This window comes from Marmota flaviventris, chromosome 2, assembly GCF_047511675.1.
Source record: "Marmota flaviventris isolate mMarFla1 chromosome 2, mMarFla1.hap1, whole genome shotgun sequence".
NCBI classification, from domain to species: Eukaryota; Metazoa; Chordata; class Mammalia; order Rodentia; family Sciuridae; genus Marmota; species Marmota flaviventris.
The window spans coordinates 31267455-31280081 of NC_092499.1; the positions used below are offsets into that span (position 1 = coordinate 31267455).

At 39.4% G+C, this 12627-nt stretch overlaps 1 protein-coding gene across 9 annotated transcripts in view; it reads right to left on the reverse strand.

Moving 5' to 3' along the window:
- Sipa1l1 (signal induced proliferation associated 1 like 1) overlaps nt 1-12627 on the reverse strand; it is a 364872-nt gene that overhangs the window by 31623 nt on the left and 320622 nt on the right. For 7 of the 9 annotated variants that reach the window (XM_071607706.1, XM_071607705.1, XM_071607701.1 and 4 more), the window contains 3 exons: nt 7782-7928; nt 3513-3637; nt 323-441 (listed from right to left, as the gene is read on the reverse strand). In XM_071607706.1, the coding sequence (XP_071463807.1) occupies nt 323-441; nt 3513-3637; nt 7782-7928 (391 nt within the window). Of the gene's footprint in view, nt 1-322; nt 442-876; nt 940-3512; nt 3638-7781; nt 7929-12627 lie in introns of all 9 variants that reach the window. The other 2 variants (XM_071607708.1, XM_071607707.1) reach the window with 2 other exon arrangements.

A 12627-nucleotide genomic window follows, 5' to 3' on the forward strand; every position in this document is an offset into this window, starting at 1 on the left:
TTCCTAACACTTCAGGATTTAGGATTGTGAGTGAACCAGGCAACCTCCCTTATAGACCTGTGGGGGTGCAGGGGCATACCAATGAGACTGCAATTTACCTCAACTGAAGGAAGCCACCTTAGGACCATGGCAACAGAAATTCCAAGGCTATGGTAGCAAACATTCGCCATCAGTGCAAGTCATTAGACAAAATTGTTTCCCCCACTAGGCTGACTTCCTCTTTGACCATACTGCAGGGCAAGAATAGAATGAACTGGCCCCATTTCTGCACTGCAGGAAAGTAGTTGCTTGGAATCAATTGTTAAGTTTGCAGTTAACTTACATGCCCTTGTTTGTTTGGAGACAAATGAACCACTGGATCCTGCCGCATTAATCTCCCACTGGGGCTCTCTCGGAAAGCTGGCAGTACCTTTGATACTGCTGGGAGATGACATGTAGGCTCTGGAATACAGTACAGGCCATTATGGTGCGGGTACTAAACAGATACAAACACATGTTGACAAATGGAGACGGCTTGCCATTGCATCTTTCAGTTCACTGACCAGCCAACTCTGATTTCAACAGTAAGCTTGTTAAGAGTCTACACAATAGACAGCATGTCAGAAACTAGGTGGCTGATGGATAAAGCTTGCAGCTGGTGACAACGTGTCACGTCATACACATTAGCATAGCCAAGTACCACCAAACCAAAGGCCATGAACAATGCAGCAAAGTTCGAAATCAACTTTTGGTTTGGGGAGAAGTTCAGAATATATGGAGTAAATTTATGAAATTCATTCATTGCAAAGTGTGGCTAACCTAGCTCAGTCTACATTACCTAGACAGGCATGGATGCAATCACGTGTTACTTACCATGACACTTTGGAAATATTTTACCTGTATATTCATGCTGCTCGAGGACAAAAGAATTGAAATCCTGAGGTCCTCTATAACTGTAAGCTAAGCACAACAGAAAAGACACACAGCAACTAGTTTACTTAAAACAATTGCTTCCTTTTGGACTCCAAGCTGGTGTTTAAGATGGGGCTCCAAAAGAGAGAGATAAATGATTTATCCTCTAACACACCTACAGCTAAGAGCAAGAGCTCACAACTTCTTGAAACACCCCTCCTAAATGTGGAGAATCAGGCAGACTCCTACTTAGATCTGACTCTCATCTATCTCCAGGGGCAGAGAGGCAGAAAAACAAACATGGAGGGGATGAGAGAGCCAATTAAGTAGCTATGCTCTTTCCTGCACTGTTAGTAGGTACCAGTTTACAACACACTAATACACAGATAGGTGGGCCTGCCTAATGTTAGGATCTCCTAAACATTCGCCATCAGTGCAAGTCATTAGACAAAATTGTTTCTTCAAATAGAATATAGAAAGGTCAGCCCTTTATACATTTGATATCATGTGCTAAGCAATGAAAAAGTAAAACCATTTTTCTTGAATTCTCCCCAGTTACGGCTTATATAAGCTAAGCCCTAGATTCTTTCTGATATGCCAATTAGGAAAGGCTAAGTTATTCTCCTGGAAGACAGGGATACCAAAAACTATAAACATTTATTTATTTATTTATTTTAATAATGTTATTGTATTTTTTAATACCTGTATTTTATTTATTTAGTTTTATGTGGTGCTAAGGATCGAATCCAGGGCCTCACACATGCGAGGCAAGTGCTCTACCACGGAGCTACAACTACAGCCCATAAGCATTTATTTTGACACTTTATTCAGCCTTAGATTTTGAGTAGAGAAAGGCCACCACTTATGAAAAAGAGTTCTTTATTGGGTCCTGCTGGTATCCTATTATTTAAAAAACAAAAAGAACAAGGTATATCTAACTTAAAGGATGAACAGAAGCGTTAGAAAGATCCATATTCATTTTAGAGTTTTATCTACTTAGAGTGGATTGCCACTAAACTAAAGTGGATACAAAGAAAGATGACTAGATGGAGGTGTGAGCGAGACCGTGGTGGGTCTAGGATGAACCTTATAATTACCCTTTGCAGTCCCGGGACACCTTCTCATTCCCTGTGAGAAATCCCGTGAGTGGGAAGTAGGACACTACACTGCAGAGGGCCTGCTGGCAGCCTTGTTGAAAGCCTGCACTAGGAGCCAAAAAGAAGCCGCCACAGTCATGCTGGAGAAGGGGTCTTTCAAATACGTCGTTACCATCTCAACAATATCAAAACATATGGGATTAAAAACATTCTGTCAAGAGCAGAGAGGCAGATCAGAATATGCTCAGGTTTTGTGTTGGGGTGGGTGGGAAAAGAGTGGGGATGACAGATGGCTTCAATAACAAGGCACTGAAGTTACTGGAACAAAGCAAATCTTCAGAACCTAAGGATTATATTTCCTCAATTCCTGTCTTAGCTGAGTACATCTCCATTCCCTATGTTCAGGATTAGCACATTTACTTGGGCACAGGCATTAAAATAGGACACAACCACGAATCAGCAAAGAAGATAAACAGTTAGGTCTTTGCCTTAAAAATGTATCTTTTTAGCCATATGCGGTGGAGCATACTGTGAGCCCAGCTATTCAGGAGGCTGAGGCAGGAGGATGGCAGGTTTGAGGCTACTTTGGCAACCTAATGAGGTCCAGTCTCAAAAAAAAGCTGGGGATGGGGCCCACAGAACACTCCTGGGTTTCATCCCCAGTACAGTAGCCCATCCCCTGCCCCCACACAAAGAAAATTCACCTTTTTCAATCCTTAAATTCATTCCTATCTTTTTTATCTCATAGTGATAGTAAAGCTTCTAGGCATAAGATAAAGGAGGAGAAAAACCCTAACTTTAGATCTAAGTCCTTTATGTATTAACTGTATTGAACCCAACTCTCTGATGTTACTTAGTTGAAACTTGATCTTGTTTCATGGCAAAATTTTATTGTGTCAACTAGCCTCATGGTGTCATTATAGACCCCGCCACACCCCATGTATAGAGAGTGAGCTGTGCACTAGAAATCCAAAGGAGAGCTCACTAAGGCAAATCTTTTTCATCCAGCTGTTTTATACTGCTAAGACATTTCCTTAGCTGAAAGCTTAATAGCAGAGTGGAAAGAATTAAAAGAAATGCACATAATGGAGGAAAGAGCCTCTAACCAAGCTACAGATGTGGCTAAATCATTATATTTCTTCCCACTCTGTACATGGTTGGTTTGTGTTTTAACTCAACATTAAGAAGACCAAGGAATCTCTTAAGGCACTAGGCAAAAACAAATGAGGGAGGAAGGCACTTAGGATCCAAGTGGTTTGTTAGGCTGGTCTTTTAATCTTGGTGCTAAATATAATTCTTGAGGCCCTTCTATGTCTAAATTTGGGCTCATTTAGAATTCCCTGACTTTTCTCTCAGGTCTTATTCATTGCTCTCACTTGTACACAGTTAACAGACACTTTATCCTAATGCACGTTAACTAGGGCTATCTTTTATAAAACAATGCTTTGATAACATCCTTAAGAGGTGGTCAAAGTGAACTTATCAAAAAAACACTTGCTTTTTATGTAAAAATCAATTACTTACCCATCTGGTCAGCAATGCTATCCTCACTTCTTTGCCAGCTGGGTGTGGACTTTCCGCTGCCACCAAGATCTGACTGGGTGTTTTGCCTATCAATGGAGGCTGGGGATCTGCGGCTCACTCCAAACCTGTGGTGATTCCCCCGAACAAAGGCAAAGACATTATCAGACCTCATTACAAGGGGAAGATAGTCCTGTGTGTAATGAACTTTTAAATCTGATGACAGGTATTACTAGCTTGGGCTTAAATGCCTGTACATTTACATGTGCCTTGTGCATGTGTAAATGGGTGTACAGATGTGCATATTGTGTTCAATATACATGACTGTGCTCAGAAAGGTATGCATGCTGTCAATATTAACCGTTAACAAGGGCAGGAGTCATTCTCATTGAGATAACCTGATGTAGAGTAAGAAACCAGAATCTTCTGTTCCTCCTATAGCCAAGCTCAGGTGGTCATTCACAGCCCAAGGAAAAATTTCACAATGTAAATGTCTTATGCATATCTTTCAAATGGTATATTCTGGAGGTTAGTTTTCTCTTAACTCAGTTATTTGTTAAATCAGTAAGTCATTCATTCTTGGAACAAGTATTTTCTGAGTACTTGCTCTATGGTCTGAAAGATAAAGCTATCACTTATGTAGAAACTACTTTCAAAATGTATAAATGTTAAACTACCTTTGGGAAGGGCAATTTGGAAGTAGGTAAGCTGGCATGTATAAAGGTAACTGTTTATTTCTGGAAAGAAATTTAGCTATTTAGTAAGCCAATTTTATTTTCCCTTGTGGAAAATAATAATAATATATGCTTAATTAAAGTATATGCTTTATTGAGCAATATATATCAGCAAAGTAATTACTCAGTTCAGAATAAAAGGCAGAGTATAGAATTCAAACATTCATATGGAATTTTTCCAATTTTATGTGTGGTTACTAGTGAACTTCTGACTAACCTATGCAACAAAGGAAGCAACAGGGCCCACATCAATTAATGCATATTTTGGTGTCTTACTTGGAATCAACTGATAAATGGGTAAGCAGGACCAGCAGGTGGTATATTGGAAAAAGCAGGAGATTAGGAGTAGGAAGACTGTAGCCAGGTTTCAAACGACACACCCATTGGGACAGAACAGTCACTGAACTTTTGTCTTAGTTTCTTTATGTGCAACATGGCCATTCCACTACAGAGCTCCAAGGAGGAAAAAAAAAATCTATATAAAGCATTTGCAAAATATAGAAGGCCATAAAAATATTTACTTTAGTAATGTATTTATTATATCATCTCCCTACTTGCTTGGACATAAATGCTACTCACTTACAAACCCAATCACAAAGTTCACTAAGCGAAATTATCTTACATATGAATGTAGCCATTATTAAAACCAAAAACCTTGATTTATGGAAACTTTGGTCAAAGTGGGAAAAAAAAAAAAAGAGAAGGACTCACAATTAAGGTTTCTGCTATCTCTTCTCTTAGTAGAATTATGGATTCATATTTTGCTTTTACTTTTTTGGTAGCAATAGAACCTAAAGTTAATTTTTTAAGTCTCTGAATTTAAAGTTGAATACTTTTCTACTTGCTTTTAAATAAATGTCAAGGAAAGGCTGTCTTTAACCTTCACCCTGTAAAATACTTCACCTGGTGAACTTCAATTCTCTCACACATGCTCCACTTGGGCGTGAGCCAGGGAATTAGGGATATAAAGATCTTGTCTTTGAGATGTGCAGACAAAACTTGTTCCGAGTTTTACACTGTGTCTCTTTTTGAAGAGTTTAATAGTGCCTCTAAGGAGCACTAGTAGCTCAAGGGTCAGAGTCAGATTTGAAAGAGGTTGAATGCAATTCTTTGGCTGATAAAGACTCACTGGCCCCCAGCTCCAAAATGCCTTCCTCACAATAGGCTGGAACCACCTTCTCTGCAGCTTTCTTCTGCTGGTCTCAGTTGCCCTGACAGCCAAGCCTAACCCCTCCTCTGAGGTGCTAGAAGAACGTTATGTGGAACCCTCAGCTCAGCAGTTCATCTTCAGCTTGCACATCCTCACCATGCTGCTTGCCCCAGGCTCCCAGCTCTTCTCTGACCTAGGGTCTCCCTCTGGCCTTGTCTTGCCTCCTCAGTACTTCTCAAAGCCTGTGATCCAAAAGTACATATCCAAGGAGGGTAGAACAGGCCCCATGTCTTTTAAACAGTGTTGCTTTCTCATTAACTTCACTGCTAATCCCGAGTTGTCTAAGTGTCATTTCTTTCTCCCTCATAAACTACACCTCAACTAATTTGGATATTTTCACTTTTTTTCTTGAGTCAGGGAATGGGCAGGCACACACCATGTAGATGCAGGACTCCAGCCAATTGAAGTGGAGGGAAGATACCACAGCAGCATATGGTTTATGGACAACCACTGTGTAGTGATGACTGTTATGATGTCATGCAAGTTGAACATTAAGGACTCTGAAACAGAGTACATACACTCCAGCTTCACTGTCAACTTGAACACATTTATTTTTACTGGGGTAAGTTGTAGAGTAGATGGTAAGGGTGACTTTTGGACCAAACCTAGCCCATGAGCAATTCATGTGAATGACTGGATGGTGAACCATTGTCTTTTACCTCCCTGATACAGACAAAAATTGCTTGGGATCTAGGAAAAACACTAACATTATTTCCAATATCACTCCAGGTAAAGAAGACATTATATAGCATACTCAACAATGCCAGGAGAACTCACAAACAGTGGGAAAGCCCTTAATGCCATCTATGGCAGAGTTCAACTATCAAATACCCAATTGAATAATTACTACCTCATTTACAGAAATTTGAGCAGCTGGGCATTAGAATCATAATTTTAACATTAAGATTCACCAAAACATTAGTGTTTCAACTTGGGTTTTTGGTATACACTTAAAGTATATCAGAGATAGAAAAATATTATTTATTTATTTTGCTAAAAACTCATTTACATTTTAGTGCTGTACTAATACTAAAGTTGTGGTGAATTCTTATTTTGGAAGACAAACCAGGCCATTTAAAATCTAATTAAAACAGGAAATAATTAGTTGGGTTTGTAGTGTGGTACAATAATATGTAATTCATAAACCTCATGAATAAAGGCTAAATTTTTTCCTAATTGTCACTGAAGCAATTAAAATAAGAAATGTACATTTTAGGCAGGCCTCTAAGGGAGTCCTAGGGGAGACAGGAATGAGGAAAGCATGTTTTATAGTGGTTTTATTACCTACTTTCTTCTACCATTAACATTTAGCAACAACAAAATCACACCTAGTGGCTATAAAAACCATCAAAATACTATACAGAGGAAATACCCATTATGAGGGTATTATTAGTAAGCATGCTTATTTTGTGACACAGTGATATCTCAAGAAAGTATCCAAGTAGTGTGTACATTTGTTAAAGGTATATACATTTATTTGGGGGAAATATGGAATAGAAATAGTAGTTTTTATGAATACTTCACATTTAATTTTCAAATGGTTCAAGTTCATTCTCAAGTTCCCCAGAGAGCAACACCAGCAGGAAGTCTTTGAAGGTTCTTTCACTCTTCCTCTGGGTGAAGGCAGCCTGTGTGTGCCATGCACTGTTCTGCTGCTAATTACTTCCTAGCGTCAGATATTCTAATCCTGTTTCCCCTTATGGTGGCCTCTAAAATCACATATAATTCACTTTTTACTGTGTGTGTGTGTGTGTGTGTGTGTGTGTGTGTGTGTGTTTTGCTGGGGATTGAACCCAGGGCCTTGCAAGAGCTACATTTCCAGGCTACTTTGTAAATTTTATCCAAAGCAAATAGTTACTTTTGGATGGGCACTTAGTATTTTCAAGAAAGATTTTAAAAAACCAACAAAACACAGAAGACTTAAAAGAAGAAGAAATAATTTTAAGCTCTCGATGTTACTATCATTTTTCCTACATCAACAGCAATACAAGCTCCAAGGCAAGTAGTATTCTACTGAGTTCCTGTTGGAGGAAACACGATGTGACAAAATCCTTCCTGTGATACTAAACAACGTATGTCATAGAGAAACGTATGCAATTTGATTTCTCTGCCACTGAGGACTTCATGGAAAGTAGAGAATGATAAATTTCTTAAGTGATTTGAACCAGTCATGAAAACATTTTCCTATCTGGAATGTTAGCTATATTTTCACTGTTGATGTAAATTGATCTGGGCTGGCTGAGTAAAAATAATTTTACATGTGGGATACAAATGAAAGACAGTGATGTTGACCCGAACCATGTACAATGGGACAAATAGCATACCTACCCTTCGGGCATGGATTTTTGTCTGTAAGTGCCCCCCCCAGAGCCAGTCTCGCTGGATGAAGACAGGTTGCTAGGGGAGTTACGACACTGGGATCTTGCTAAAGCCATGGATGAGACTGTCACATAGATGTCTGAACCAGGAGACAACCTGCATGTGCAAACCAAAAATATGAAGTCAACAATTCAAAGGGGAAAATCCCAAGGCAACACATGATGGATAATATCATACAAATGCAACAAAGGCAGCGCTTCATGGAGATAGTGAAAATGAAGCCAGCTGGAAGCCTACAAAAGAAGCTTCCCCATAAAACCATTCCCTAAGGGAACAGCTGGAAAACTGCCTTGAAGGGGTGGGGTGTGTCAAAAAATAACAGGAGAAAAAAGGCAGCGGAAAAACATGTATGCTTCCAAAAGCTGCCAGAATTAAGTTGGTTGAATTGCTAATGCAGTCTCATAGTATGGCAGGACAGAGGATAATTGAACCCAAGTGACGTTAACACAGCAATTAATTCCAATTTCTCACACTAGTCCTCCCAGAGTATATGACTACAGTAAGACCAGCACATTCTTTGTATGTTTCTTTGTTTTCCAATTTTATTACTCGAAGTCTGGAGTCAATATTCAGACTTAGCTACTTAGTATTTCTAATTTCCGTTGACAGTAACATCACCAATATAAGAACCTCAGTGTCTAGGATTATTTAGAATTACTGAATTTATATCATTTCACAGTAGAGATGTACTGTATCCTGGCCCTAATAAATCTTTTCGAAAATTTTGGATCCCTCATCTGCTGAGGGGCTGTGGAGGTAGAAGCTGGAGCTTTGTAATTAGACAGACAGATTTTCTCCCTCTACCTTCTCTACTGTGTAGCAGGCAACGGGGCAATGCAGGGATAGCAATAAGTGATGCTGACAACTGTGACCAGGTATAAACTCAACCTTGATAACAGCAGGATTTTATTCTGAATGCAAATCCTGGCCCAAATCTCAACTCTTATAACAGGGCAGGTCAAGTCCATTCAATAGCTGAGGAAATAGAATCTAAGTTACTTGTTTAAGGTCACAATAAGCCAGGCTTCTTGATTCTCAAACTGTTATATTTTATGCCAAACTATTGCTATCCCTTAGAGAAGGTTGGTTTCCTTTCCTTCTTTCCTTTCTTCTTCTTCCTTTTTTTCTGTACTGAGGATTGAACCCAATGACACTTTACCACTGAGTTATATTCCTGGTCCTTCGAAAACATTTTTTTGTTTGTTTGTTTGAGACAGGGTCTCACTAAATTGCTTGGGGCCTTGCTAAATTGCTGAGGCTGGCCTTCAACTTGCGATCCTTCTGCCTCAACTTCATGAGTCACGGGGATTATAGGTGTGTCCCACTGTGCCTGGCACCCTTTTCCTAGTAATATGGTTGTCGGTGGGTCTGCACTGGCACATGACTTTGCACATAACACGAAGTTAAACTCAAGACAGTCTGGGAGCCTTGGGACAGAACCTGGTTCACAGGAACAGGCCTTTCCTACAGTGAGCCTAGGAGCATCTGTAGCAGGGGAGGATAGGGTTTCAGGCATAGGAAGCTTACAGATGGAATAAAGGAATCACATCCAGAAACTTTTCTAATAGATAATGAGATTAAATTAAAAAATAAAATTGTAACTCCCAAGCTCCTCTATGCCCAAGAGGCAAATCTGAGTTGAGAGCCAGAGTTCTCCCTCACTGATACCTAGACATCTCCAAGGAACACCCCCACCAGCAATTCAAATTAAACCTCTTAAAAGCTAACTGGTTTGCTCCATTCCTCCAGGCCCCAATATCCTAATGCCCCAAGCCCATCCCTCCTATGCTGTTATCTCAAGCTAAACATCTTGAAGCCATTTTTCCTTCTCACCTCATCTTTCAGAGTCAGAAGACCTTATCAAGTTCAATAACTATTTACTGAACACAAACTATTTCCCAGACATCCTGGGTGCTGGTCTTAAAAACACAAAGAATAGAGATCCACCTACACTGATGTGCATGGGACCCAGGCTCACAGTAGGCCCAGGTCCATCCCACCACTGACAGACACCAGCTGGAGCTCAGGCTCCAGCACAGGACCACCCACACCTACATACATAGGATCCAGGCCCAGGGTAGGTCCAAATTTGCCACCCCCTACCCCCCACCCCCCACCTGGGAGCCCAAGACTAACCCACTTCCATCTTGGGAAACAGCAGGCGTCACCATAGCCTACACCATGCAATGGCCCCTACCCTTTTGACAACAGACAGTGCCTAGAAGTAGCTGCATCTCAGAGCAGACATCCCAAAGACAGTGTAAAGCCCACCCTTTCAGCCCCATCTTTGTAAGACATTGCATCCATCTTGGGGCACCTCCACTATTATGAGTTACCTTGGCTACTGTCACCACCACCTTTAGTTGAAGGACACCAGCAGGGTCTGGAAACCCAACATCAAGGTGAGGTATAGATAATCTGTACATATACTACAAGAATATAGAGTAGACACTGTAATGTCTCAGATCCACATTGCAAGAAAGGAAGACACACAGACAACATGAAAAAACAAGGGAGGAAAGTACCCCCAAACAAACCAGGATACTACAATAACAGAACCCACAGACAGTGAAGTTTATGAAATGTCAGAGAGGGAGTTCAGAAGGTTCATAATTATAATGACCTGTGAATTAAACAATGACCTAAATGAGTAAATACAAGCAAAAATTGATCACTCCAACAAAGAAAAGAAAGCAAATACAGGTAGCAAAAGATTACTTCAAGAAAGAGAGACATTGAAAAAAAGAAGAAGAACAGTCAGAAATCCTTGAAATGAAGGAAACAATAAACCAAATAAAAAACTCAATAGAAAGCATAACCAACAAACTAGATCACTTGGAAGAAAGAATGTCAGATAATGAAGACAAAGTATACAATCTGGAAAATAAAGTTGATCACACAGTGAAGATAGTAAGAAACCATGAACAGAACATCCAAGAATTATGGGACAGCTTCAAAAGACCAAATCTAAGCATTATTGGGATAGAGGAAGGCAAAGAGTTTCAAACCAAAGGAATGCACAATCTCTTCAATGAGATAATATCAGAAAATTTCCCAAGCATGAAGAATGATTTGGAAAAACAAATACAAGAGGCTTACAGGACACCAAATGCACAAAATTACAACAGACCTACCCCAAAGCACATTATAATGAAAATGCCTAGCATACAGAATAAGGAGAGAATATTAAAAGCCACAAGAGGGAGGAATCAGATCACGTATAGGAGGAGACCAATTCGTATCTCTGCAGATTTTTCAACCCAGACCCTCAAAGCCAGGAGGAGATCATGGAACAACATATACCAAGCTCTGAAAGAAAATGGATGCCAACCAAGAATCTTATATCCAGAAAAATTAAGCTTTATATTTGATGATGAAATAAAAACCTTCCATGATAAACAGAAGTTATAAGAATTTACAACTAGAAAGCCTACACTATAGAACATCCTTGGCAAAATATTCTATGAAGAGGAAATGAAAAACAATGATAAAAATCAGCAAAGGGAGGTATTACACTAAAGGGAAAACTAATCAGAGGGAAACCAAGTCAAGTTAAACACCAAAAATAAACAAAAATGGCTGCGAATACAAATCATGTCTCAATAATAACCCTGAATGTTAAACTCACAAGTCAAAAGACATACACTAGTACATTGGATTTAAAAAAAGAAAAGACCCAATGATATGCTGCCTCCAAGAGACTCATCTCATATGAAAAGACATCCATAGACTGAAGGTTAAGCGTTGGGAAAAATCATACCACTCACATGGACTGCGGAAGCAAGCAGGGGTTTTTATCCTTATATCAAATAAAGTAGACTTCAAGCTAAAGGTAATCAAAAGGGATAAAGAAGGACACTACATACTGCTCAAGGGAACCATACACCAACAAGACTTAACAATTATAAACATATATGCCCAAACAAGAGAGCATCTAGCTTCATCAAACTCTTCTCAAGTTCAAGAGTCAAATAGCCCACAACACAATAATTTTGGGTGACCTTAAACACATCTTTCTCCACTGGATATATCTTCCAAACAAAAGCTGAACAAAGAAACTATAGAACTCAATAATAAAATCAATAACTTATAATTAACTGACATATATAGGATATTTCATCCTTCAATGAGCGTTACACTTTCTTCTCTAAAATAGACCATATATAAAAAAGTAGAGATACTACCCTTCATTCTATCTGATCATAGAAGGGAAAGAGTAAATTAAAAAAAAAAAAAAAAAAAAAAGACGACGACGACTAAGGATTGAGGAATGACAGACATCCACTGTAACAAGATACCACATTTTTTTTCTGCCTTAAGAGTTTGGCTTTTATATGCCCCTAATACAGAGCAACTCCAGCTATAGTTTTGTTATCTAACTGTTTTCATTTTCTCCTTGCAAAGAGGAAGAGATGATGCTCAGGAAAACGGGGCGGGGGTGGCAGTAGAATGTGAGAACAGTGGAGCCAATGCAACATTTGGGGTCCTGATGACTTTCACAGTCTCTTCCAGGTAAAAAGTAATGCTAATGAACAATGATTCAGGGGCATGGAGAGATGCATATGCTTCAGTGAGCAAGTGACAACACGACTCCTTCAGAGTGTCACTTTTACATTTGTCTTTACAGTTTGCTTTTCTTACCCTGTTCTCCAAAACGTACATTAAGATATCTCATGCTAGTTCTCAATCTCGGCTCTTTTATTTGGCAAATGTACCAGAAAATTCTGTTTGGTTACTGGAGTTATCCCAAAGTGAAAAAATAGCATTTCCAGAAGGCCAGCATTCATTCCCATCC